Here is a 10,903-nt window from a genome sequence, read left to right as displayed (position 1 = left end):
TCTGTTACACAAATCCAGACATCTCATGCAAGGTCAGAACATCCAAACGAGTCAGAAAGAATAAGGGTCAGCTTTGGGAACACTCCGTTAAAACGTATCTTGATGAGCTAAAAGAAATGGGACACATACTGAGTGAGTCTCATTGTGAATGAGTGCTTGCGTGTCTCTAATCCTTGTCTTCAAACTGTCAACGTTGTTCTGCCAAGCCAGGGGGTTATTGTTTCATGGAAAACATTTTCAAATGATCTGAATATAGTTTGACTATAACATAGCAAATTAACACAGGAAAACCTGCCAAAGGACACAATGTCTCAAAAAATAGCGATCCCCCCTTCCTGTCCGCGGAATACTTTTCGCGTGGAACTCGCAGTCGGTGTTCAGTGTTACCAGACGGGGCAGGTCGAGTGGAGCACGGGGGACGGGTTGCAGGTAGAGAGTGAGGGGAGACAGAGGGGACAGGCTGGGGACAGGCTGGGGACAGAGACTGGCTAGCGTTCTTGGGTGTCGTTGTTTTAACGGAGGGCTTTACATTTTAAAGGTGTCGCACCTTAGCAACAGTGGAATAGCAACAAGAAAAAAATTAAAATAATAATAATAAAAAATGTCCGGCGTTCTGTCTCAGACCTTGACGCTATTCTCCAGACAGAACAGAACATTGTGGTAAGTTATATATTTCGTATTTATCTATTTGTAACAGGTATTTGTTTATAAACAGAGAAAGAGTCGGAGGGCTGTGTTGTGTATACACAGACAGGGTCTTGTCTAAGTAAAACATGTCTTCGTGGTGATGCTTGACTGTACTATCTGCCAAAAACCGTATGATCTTCCTGTTGTATTCAGATCGAACCCCTAAACGTTTTTCTTTTTGTTTGTTTTATTATTATTCTCCACAAAAATATGCAGGTAGTGATCTCGCATAGTCCCGCAGTTTCAGTCCGTGTTGATGTTCATGTATGATTTGATAGAGCTGTTGTGCAGCTACACTAGATGTTAATTATTCCTCCTCTCTCGTTCTTCCCAGCTCTCTGGCTGTATTGAGCCTGCAGGCACGGCAGACTCACTGGCAAACAACTATTCTTGGGCTCAGGACGTCTCTGCCTATGAGGTAAATGTGTCTTATACCTTGTGTCTTATATGTGGTTCACCATGCAAGTGTTCTGACCCACAACCCGCAGTAATGCACATTTGATGACACGAACATATACCGTAGTGACAGTGTGGACTGATGTGTGCTCCTCCCTCGTTTCTGAACCACGGCACGTTTCGTGTTATGATCAGAATTGGGGAGCGGGTCGATGACGAGCTTGATTAGATGTGATATGAAAAGACAGTGTCCCAGTATTGACATTAAGAAAAAAAGGTTCTATGCTATGATAAATATAACTTGCTTGAATTCAGTAACAGGAGCCTGTGTTGCTTGTCTGGTCTGTTAATGCTGCCCATGTGCTTGCAGAGCAGAGCCTAAGAAAAAGAAGAAGGTGGACCCCAAGAGGGAGGTGGCGTTGAGAGACCGTCTGAAGAAGAAGTTGAAGAAGCTGGAGAGGGTTCCTCCGGAGCTGATCCCCATCGAGGACTTCATAACCCCGGCTAAATACCTGGACGAAACGAGGTAGCATTACAGAGCCGGGGAGCTCCTGTAGAGGGTGTTCCTGAAGTCTCAGCAAAGACCATCTGCACCTTGCAGAACTGATGCGTTACAGTTTACTGACCGTGTCTCCCATTCATGCAACACACTGAGAAAAATTCCAGTCCCTGTCTACACCCTGTGCACAAGCCAATAGAACAGCACTGTTCAAATGACAGAATGTCACTTTATGTAGAGCGAACTCATTTCATTATCGGTCTGACATGTTGTTCCGATCAGTTACATCAGTCACCGGGATCACCTCTTTGGTACGCTGCAATCAGGATTAAGTTAGTACAAACGTTGCATGTGCTGTATGCACGAAATGTTAAGTCTCTGTTGTGTTGCAGGGTGCGAGAGCCTCCCCGGCTGTCCTTTGAGGAGAGCGAGCGCAGGGCGCTGCTGTTGAAGGCGTGGTCTCGCTACAAGCAGGAGCAGCACGAGGCGGAGATGAAGACTATCCGTGACGCGCTGGAGGCTCAGAGAGAAGCGCTGGAGGAATTGCGACTGGAGTCAGAAGAGCTTTATCAAGCAGCCCTCAAACGAGACCAGAGGCTCTTTCCATACGAGAGCCAGGGCCCCTGCTACACCCCACCAATACCTGGCTATCAGGCACCCGAAGGCAAATTCAATGACATCACCAAGGTGCATACGCAATAGAGAAGGGGCTGAATGGTTCTGTTCATACATGTCTACTGTACATTAAGCTTTTGTTTGGATAAATAATAAAATTTAAAAAACTGCTAGTGTGTTTCTTAATGTGTGACATGTGTAGTACCTTGACTTGAATGTGTTCATGTCATCAAATTCTCAAATATGTAATCTATATGACACTGGACAGAGTCTTTAGCATATTTTTATTATTTTGGGTTTATCCCCCCAACATGTAGAGCTTTCACACAAAAACAGCCTTAAGTTACTTGGAGGATCCTAATAATTAACCCTGCCATTCCAGTTCTAGAACAGGCAAGTAGATAAGAGTTACAGAAGACGCTGAAATTAATTCAAACTAATGTAAACCTACAGGTAATGTAGCATTAACATGATGGTCTAGTATGGTCTGTTTTTCTGGATTAAATATAAAGGAAAAAAAAAGGATTGCTTGTCAGATTCCTGTTGCAAAAAAATAAAAAATAAAAAAATATATCCACCAAGTTAGCGTTTGGCTGCCTGAAGTTCAGTCCTGCTCCAGCGGGACGCTGCTCACGAGTCCTTTGGGTCTCTGTACTCGAGAGGCAGGTGCCAGTCAGCGGGCGGTTTCTTTCTCAGCTCCCAGACAGGGGCGTGCTGCTTCTGCTGTGCAACCCTGTGACGCTCACTTTCACGCAGAGCTTCCTACAGTCAAAAAAAAAAATGTAATAAAAACATGCATGGCTTTAATCATTGGTCCAGCAAGCTTGTTGACCTATAGTCAGCATCACATGATCATGTCTTTGACCACATACAGCTGTTGGTTGAATAAAACGGTAGCTTTGGATCGAATTACAGTGTCAGAGTTAAATTAACCAGTAACTCTATTAACTGAATGTGCATGTACATGTATGTGTGACATTTGCAATTATTTGCATTTTCTATTATTACCCTGTTTTTTCTAGCTCAAGTTGCCCAGATTCTGGTGAGGTGTCTCCAGCTGTCTGGCTGATGATTGCATAGAAAGTGGCTTTTCAGTCCAGCTCTTTCTGTTTTCAATTTACATTTCAGGTATTCTTGCTTAGAAAAGGGTCGCCCACCTTCGCCTCGGTTGTCTGGTGCTTCTCCCAGTCTCTGCAGCTGTAATAGTCTGCTTTCCACTGCTGACAGGAGGGCGCCTCTCCCAGCGTGTAGTAACAGTGAAAGCGATGCAGGAGGCTTTTGCAGTGCTTGTATTCGCTCCAGTAATCGTCGCACGCCCGAGGAGGCTGGAAAGAGAAACGTCTGAATGCTAGTCGCTATACATACTGCTCACACTTCCTGCAGTTTTATAAAATGAAAAAAAACAACCGGGGAAGTTTTATGTGTAACTAGGGTAGCCGCCTATGATTCCGCGACACTAAGCAGGTCAGGTTTTTGAACTCGCCTCTCTAACATCAAATGAACTGACTGTATTGCACGTGTGAAGTGAGTGTGAATTGCATGAGCTGTCGCTAAAGATATTGAATTGTTTTGCTGAGAAGTTACTAAAAGCGCACACCTGTCCGGGGCGGGGATAACTCCCTGTGAGCATCGCTTCAATCAATCACACCGGTACAGCTCGCTGATTTGCTGTATTTGTCTGATTGGCGCAGGACAGTGTAATGCAGGAAGAAGTATTAAATAAATAGAAACTTCACCGAGAGGTTAAATGATAGAGCGCGGGGCTGTGCACAACTCTCTACAGCGGCAGAATCGCACTATTTTAATAGACACTGTTTGCCATTCACAGTTTCAAGCAGTACGATGTTAATAATGCACGTTATGATGCTCTTTCAGAACAGCAGTAAAGCCGCTTAAACTGCTCAGTGTAAAACAGCAGTTTAAATCAACAAGTCTTTTTAAACTGCACGGTATACTGTTGGTTTAGTTGCCATGTCGTATTTGTACATTTGATCTACCCTCAGCGTGTATACTAAAAACAGCTTGGTATATATTTCTAGCTGCAGCCAAAGGCTTGTCTACAGTGGCACAACGCCAGGTGCACAATTAAAGGCGATGTCTTTATGATGTGTTCTTTCATTCCGCTTTCTTAAAAGTAATACATTTGAGACAACACTTAACTCACCCTCCATGCAGTTCCCGTGTCAGCCATGCTACGTGGATCACCTTCAGCCACAGCCACGCCCATTCCCTTGCTGCGGCTGGTCCGAAACAACCAATTGAAAACGAAACACGTCGGATCCAATCGTTGGCAGTATTTGTAGCCCACGCCCCTTTAGGCTGCACGTCGTTTTCAACCTTGCAGAATTGTATTGCCGGCCAAAAGAATGGGGAGCAGATTAGCCTTAAAACATTTGATATTGCAAAGTGCTGAAAAGTTGCAAGGTGACCAAAGCGTGTGGTTATCGAAAGAAGCAGCCTGTAACACAATGCAATGTAACCCATTACTGTATAAAACACTTGAAGTATGGTTCATTCTAACAGCTGCCTGTACTGCACATCGGATTCTGCAGGAGTGCTTTTACCAGTGCATCACTCCAACGCCAGACTGCCCGTTTCCAAGTCAGGAGCACGTCAATGTATCTCTCTTTATAGGAGAACATGGTGGGACCAAATCCATAATATCTAATCAAAAAGCGAAGGGTTTTTATTTACTTAAAACAAATATTCTGTTATTAGGTTTCAGCATGTGTACGTACGTCTTTGTAATTTCTGGGAAGTCGTGTTGTATTTGTTTCAGATTGATTTTATTTGATGCAGTGTTTCTTTGTAAATTAAGTTTGATACAAAACTGTCATTAAAAACAGCGAAGGTGGGTGGGGATGAACAGGCCATATTCTGAAGCAACCATTACCTTGGAATTCGTACCTGCGCACCAACGCTTCTGAACGTGAAAGGCATTCATGTCTCTCTTTGTATTTTTGCAGGAATTGAACATAATATCAATATCAAAATAATAAAAGGTAAATCTCGTAAGGAGTGTCATGTCAAACATTTAAGGTGCACAAATGAACCAGTGACGTTTTGCTCTTTATTAAAAGTAATACATACTTTTTTTAAACTTGTATATAATTTAAACACACACACCTTTCAAATGAAACTCTTCAGTATGTATTTTATAAGAGCCTCTTCCCTTAAACTTAATAGCACAGTAAAAGGCCATTTCATACACTATTTTCAAAATACAAAAATAATGCCAAAACAGTTCTCAGACATTGATGTCACCATGTGAAAACTCCACTCCAAGCACGTGTGATTCTGTGCTGCATTCATGAGATTAGATGCAGCAGGCTGTAAAGCTGTTTTTAACATCGCTAACAGTATATCTGAAAAGGTCTGTCCGTTAAACGGATCTGAATGCTTTTATATGCTAGAGAAGATAAGACAAGACATAATGCAGCAGTAAGTTTCTCCAGAAAGTTCCAGTTTTGTTTGTTTGTTTTTTTAAACACAGCGTTATATCCATGTTTTATTACTAGTCAAGCAATAACTTAAATTAGCAGGAAGCCTCGAGTTACACTTTCTTCAGCACACAGCCGTCTCCGCTTAAGGGTTCCTTCCTTTCTTGCGCAGTGATTGTCCTTCCCCTGAAAAGGCTATGAACCTGCTCAGAGCATCATCCTGCAAGGAAACACAGCGGAGAAGTGAACAGCAGCATCAACACCCGAAACACAGCAGAGAAGTGAACAGCAGCATCAACACCCGAAACACAGCAGAGAAGTGAACAGCAGCATCAACACCCGAAACACAGCAGAGAAGTGAACAGCAGCATCGACACCCGAAACACAGCGGAGAAGTGAACAGCAGCATCGACACCCGAAACACAGCGGAGAAGTGAACAGCAGCACACCCGAAACACAGCGGAGAAGTGAACAGCAGCATCGACACCCGAAACACAGCGGAGAAGTGAACAGCAGCATCGACACCCGAAACACAGCGGAGAAGTGAACAGCAGCATCGACACCCGAAACACAGCGGAGAAGTGAACAGCAGCATCGACACCCGAAACACAGCGGAGAGGTGAACAGCAGCATCGACACCCGAAACACAGCGGAGAAGTGAACAGCAGCATCGACACCCGAAACACAGCGGAGAAGTGAACAGCAGCATCGACACCCGAAACACAGCGGAGAAGTGAACAGCAGCATCGACACCCGAAACACAGCGGAGAAGTGAACAGCAGCATCGACACCCGAAACACAGCGGAGAAGTGAACAGCAGCACCGACACCCGAAACACAGCGGAGAAGTGAACAGCAGCATCGACACCCGAAACACAGCGGAGAAGTGAACAGCAGCATCGACACCCGAAACACAGCGGAGAAGTGAACAGCAGCATCGACACCCGAAACACAGCGGAGAAGTGAACAGCAGCATCGACACCCGAAACACAGCGGAGAAGTGAACAGCAGCATCGACACCCGAAACACAGCGGAGAAGTGAACAGCAGCATCGACACCCGAAACACAGCGGAGAAGTGAACAGCAGCATCGACACCCGAAACACAGCGGAGAAGTGAACAGCAGCATCGACACCCGAAACACAGCAGAGAAGTGAACAGCAGCATCGACACCCGAAACACAGCGGAGAAGTGAACAGCAGCATCGACACCCGAAACACAGCGGAGAAGTGAACAGCAGCATCGACACCCGAAACACAGCGGAGAAGTGAACAGCTGTCGTTCAACACTGGTACAGATATATTTATGAAAGTCTGGCTCTGGGGGGGGGGGGAAGGTGGGGGGGGGGGGGGGGGGGGGGGTAATCTGTTCCAAAGTTATAAAGCAGCATTTCTTTCAGAAAAAGATTGCAGGTTTAAACAATTCAATTTTGTTTCAATATTGAAGTGCTTATTCATTAAATGATATACATTTTCCTACGTCTGTAAAATTGCATTTTGCTTGTTGGAATTATAGATGTGCCCCCTTTTCAAAATATAATAATAAAAAAAACTACAATCTTACATCATCCACTTTCTTTGGCTGTGGTCGTGAATTTCTGATGAATGTGATCCTTCCGACTTTGTACTCATAGTTAGGGATCCCTCTGGAAATGACAAAATAGCACCTCAGTTATTGCATTAGCAGATCAGCTTTGAGTGGATTAGAAAACCCATACTCATTCCAGTCATTTCCATTCTCCAGCACGCTACCAATGATGCAATCAACCAGGTGATGGTGTGACACTAACACTCTGTCAGGAGTGCTGTACAGTGCAGCCATTGCCAAACCCACATTTACCCAGGATTTCCAATACAGAAAGCACCCAACCACCAGTATCACTCATTTCTTGATCAGTAAAGGAGTTTCCCCAAACCTCTTAATGTCGCTTGGGTCAATGGGCACTGGGCTGGGCTCAATTCCTTTCGTCTTCCCATCAAGTCGGTTTCCTGAGCAAGCGAATGCCTACAAAACATGCAAAGACAATACTTCTTTCTCTTCACTTTTATAGGCAATCCACTTTTGTAGGTTTTCCCCACTTTGTACTAGTGAACAACATTTAAATGTCTATCCTTGAGTGCCTATCTAGGATAGTATGGTACTTATGAATAAAATGCACGAGCACACAGAAGCGCTCTGTTATATTCAAATATTTGTTTGGTTTCATTGGTTATTTTTCCAGCTCACAACATGAAGTTTCAGTTCACTTACTCTGAATCCTAAATCCATCTCACCGTAGCTGCTCTGATCAGCCTCCTCTTCCTACAAAGTGAAACAACGCGGCCCGTCAGAAGCGTACATACAGGGATTTAAATAAACACATCATCACAGTGATGTTACAGTATCACTGCCGTCACGCACTGACACAACATGAAACTGCACTTTCACAATATGCAAGTCACTGCTCTCTTATGAGGGGTATCTCACTTTTAACCCTACAGTGGCTGGAGTTTAACCCTAAAACTAAACAAGGGTGACATACTGTGGGCTCCTCGCGCTGTTGTGGTCTTCTCTCTGGCTCTTTGTACCCCAATGGGGCATCGAAATCCACCTACAAGAGGAAGAAATTTTGAAAATACTACCCCTCACTAGTGAAGTGCTGGGTTTTTCCATGTATTATAGCAAGTGTATCCGACAGTGTGGAGACTCACATTCATGTCACATTCAATGATAGACACAGCCTTGTCTGGTTTTGTTTCCATCACTCGTAGTTCATAGACCTGAAATCAGAACAGAGGGTTAGCGTTATATTAGAACCAAATTGAAGGAAACTGCCACGCTAATGCACTCGCATTGTATTTTCCAGTATTGAAAACATAAAACAACAACAAAAAAATAACAGCAGATTGCTTATTCTAAATGTCTTCTCAATAAAACTCCATACCGACTTTTATAAATACATTTTATTAGCGAATTACCTTTTCATTGTAGTTGATTGCAACCACATCCCCAGTGGTTAAGCATGCAAAATTTCTCAAAGCATTTTCTAACCTGCAGGAAGGCTAGTTAAGGAAAATCATGCATTTACTGGACACTATTTATATTAAAAAAAAAACATAATATGGTAGATTCATATAAACATATTACGGGACTATGCAGGATTCCTAATAAAATGATTCATGAAGTAATGGAAATATTTCTATTTTAATGAAGTAATGCTCAATGAATTATAAATTCCATACCTAATGTCACAATGTACAGATCTGAATTTCCCCTATCTGCACAAAAGCTACCACATTAATGAGCATGCAAAGCATGCTTGTTGCTAAACATTATGTGCATATCTGAACAGCTCTAACATTCACAAAAAGGATACACTGCTTTGGGATTGGTTATATCCAGGAAATCAGGACTCTGTGGCTGGAATTTGGAGTACGTAGCGACCATGAGATTGACACTCTCCACCTGCACCAGACCCCCCTCTTCCAACAACAAGTTCTGCATCATCTGAGAAAAAAAAAAGAGAAGGAAGAAAGACATGGCTTACAACAGTTTTAAAAGACTGTCTACAGTCTGACAAGCCCCCGAGTAAGCCTTTATGCATTACTATAAGGCACATGACCTGGGAACTCACCCAGTGTGGAAGATAACAGATGCCCTCATCTGCAACAAACTCCAGCACACCACAATGTGTCATGCGATCTGAATTTTTATTTGTCAGCTTAAACAGCATTGGATATGTGATATTAAGTCGACCTAAGGGGGGAAAACATGTAATCAGTGTTTTTATAATTATTTAATAAATAAATAAATAAATAAATAAAGAAGAAGAAAAAGAAGAAAAAAAAAAACCTGGTACAGCATGCAACATCACCGCCAGTTATTATGCATTAAGCAGTCATCATTCATATTTGTAAAACTTGAAAATACTTTTTTCCACCCCACTGACACGTGTAATTAATCAGAATGTAAAGGATATAAAAACTCTGGCACTTACTAAGCTGGTCCAGTGCAGATGGGGGCATTATAACTGAAATAAACAAACAAAAACAAAAGTGAATGCATGCGCAAAAAGATCAATTAAACTATTAATGATCTCATGCACGCTTAAAAATACTCAGATTAGTTACAAATGTACTGTTTTGTTATGTTACTTATGTTCTTGGTATACAGGACAGGTACTAATTATAACAGTACGCTTTAAATTAGGCTATAAAGAAGGCTGTTTCATCACCGGTTCCTGTAGATTAATAAAGCTATTTAAGAATGGGCTAAAACCAACAGCGATGCGACAATCTGAGTAAGTCGCGGCAGGTGCAGACATGCGAGACACTAGGGGAGAGGGCACACATCCTCAAGCAAGCCGATCATCACTCCCTTACTCTTTCCTCCTTTGTCCACATCCGAGCGGTCATTGGGTCCCGCAAGCATAGACACGGAGTAGCAGCGGTACTGCGTGGAGAAGCGATTCTGGAAAGCCCGGGGAATCGGGTGGTCAAACATATTAAAGGAAAACTGGAGGAGAAAGAAACAGGTGTAAAAAAACAAAAGAAAACAACGGCTAACCAAACACTCAATAAAGTAACCGTCATCGATCTGTAAACAACGAGGGTGTCAAGGCAAGCGCTTTGCTTTTTTAAAGGGCGTGCAAGTCGTAGGGGTTCTGCGGGACAAATGAAAGAGACACACTTGCGTTGTATTGAGTTTAGAGAAAGTGAAACAAGGGGTTACATATTAAGAAAATGTTTTGTTCAGCTGCGGGATCAGCTTCCTGAGTAACTTTACCATTACAAACCCTCCTGGTACAGCGGGACTAGCTACATGGCACCGTGCAGTCTGTATTATTACAAGCATTTAGATTTTACAAACAGACACTCACTGGCCCGGAGTGATTAAACACAGTCACTCTACACTGAGGTGCGGCGGCCGCTTTCACCCGCACAGCTGTTGTTATTCGTACTGTTTTGTTTTCATAGTGACGGTGCATCTTTCCAGCTCTGCTCCGGATACACTAGCACGGATTTAATTCACAGGGAGCGAGTGAGCCACGCCACTTACCATACTGCCGGATCGTTTTCTGCGCGGTTCTCTGGGTTGCAGTAATGACTTGGTTATCGTTATTATTCAACAAAGCTCAAGAGCCCCAAAGCATCCACCGCTGCCATCAGCAGCAAGCAGCTCGCCTCTCAGGGAAATGAGCTTGTCAGCGTCTCTGTCCAATCACAACACCGTTTGTCCAATTCTGCCCAATCACACAATGGCGTTCTCGTTTTCTAAACTTTGATTGGC

At 43.3% G+C, this 10,903-nt stretch overlaps 3 protein-coding genes across 3 annotated transcripts; 1 reads left to right on the top strand and 2 right to left on the bottom strand.

Annotated features, from left to right (window-relative positions):
• Positions 1-442: 442 nt before the first annotated feature.
• LOC121300042 (39S ribosomal protein L40, mitochondrial-like) lies at positions 443-2,366 on the top strand. The gene is made up of 4 exons (XM_041228396.1): positions 443-660; positions 1,022-1,105; positions 1,454-1,609; positions 1,975-2,366. The coding sequence occupies exons 1-4, from the start codon at positions 602-604 to the stop codon at positions 2,282-2,284; spliced, it is 609 nt and encodes a 202-aa protein (XP_041084330.1). The 5' UTR covers positions 443-601; the 3' UTR covers positions 2,285-2,366.
• A 98-nt stretch (positions 2,367-2,464) lies between these two features.
• Positions 2,465-4,435, bottom strand: c25h22orf39 (chromosome 25 C22orf39 homolog). Its single transcript, XM_041228397.1, has 3 exons — positions 4,362-4,435; positions 3,355-3,522; positions 2,465-2,959 (listed from the first exon to the last, which is right to left on the bottom strand). Exons 1-3 carry the CDS (start codon positions 4,422-4,424, stop codon positions 2,828-2,830), a joined length of 363 nt encoding a protein of 120 aa, XP_041084331.1. The 5' UTR covers positions 4,425-4,435; the 3' UTR covers positions 2,465-2,827.
• Positions 4,436-5,253: 818 nt separating this feature from the next.
• On the bottom strand, positions 5,254-10,813 carry LOC121300040 (ubiquitin recognition factor in ER-associated degradation protein 1). The gene is made up of 12 exons (XM_041228395.1): positions 10,673-10,813; positions 9,997-10,129; positions 9,612-9,644; positions 9,249-9,370; positions 8,991-9,121; positions 8,593-8,665; positions 8,326-8,394; positions 8,157-8,225; positions 7,886-7,936; positions 7,551-7,639; positions 7,199-7,280; positions 5,254-5,857 (listed from the first exon to the last, which is right to left on the bottom strand). The coding sequence occupies exons 1-12, from the start codon at positions 10,673-10,675 to the stop codon at positions 5,783-5,785; spliced, it is 930 nt and encodes a 309-aa protein (XP_041084329.1). The 5' UTR covers positions 10,676-10,813; the 3' UTR covers positions 5,254-5,782.
• Between the last annotated feature and the right edge of the window lie 90 nt (positions 10,814-10,903).

Source organism: Polyodon spathula, chromosome 25, assembly GCF_017654505.1.
Source record: "Polyodon spathula isolate WHYD16114869_AA chromosome 25, ASM1765450v1, whole genome shotgun sequence".
Classification (NCBI taxonomy): Eukaryota; Metazoa; Chordata; class Actinopteri; order Acipenseriformes; family Polyodontidae; genus Polyodon; species Polyodon spathula.
Note: the sequence above shows the minus strand (reverse complement) of the source record. Positions and strands in the feature narration are given on the sequence as shown.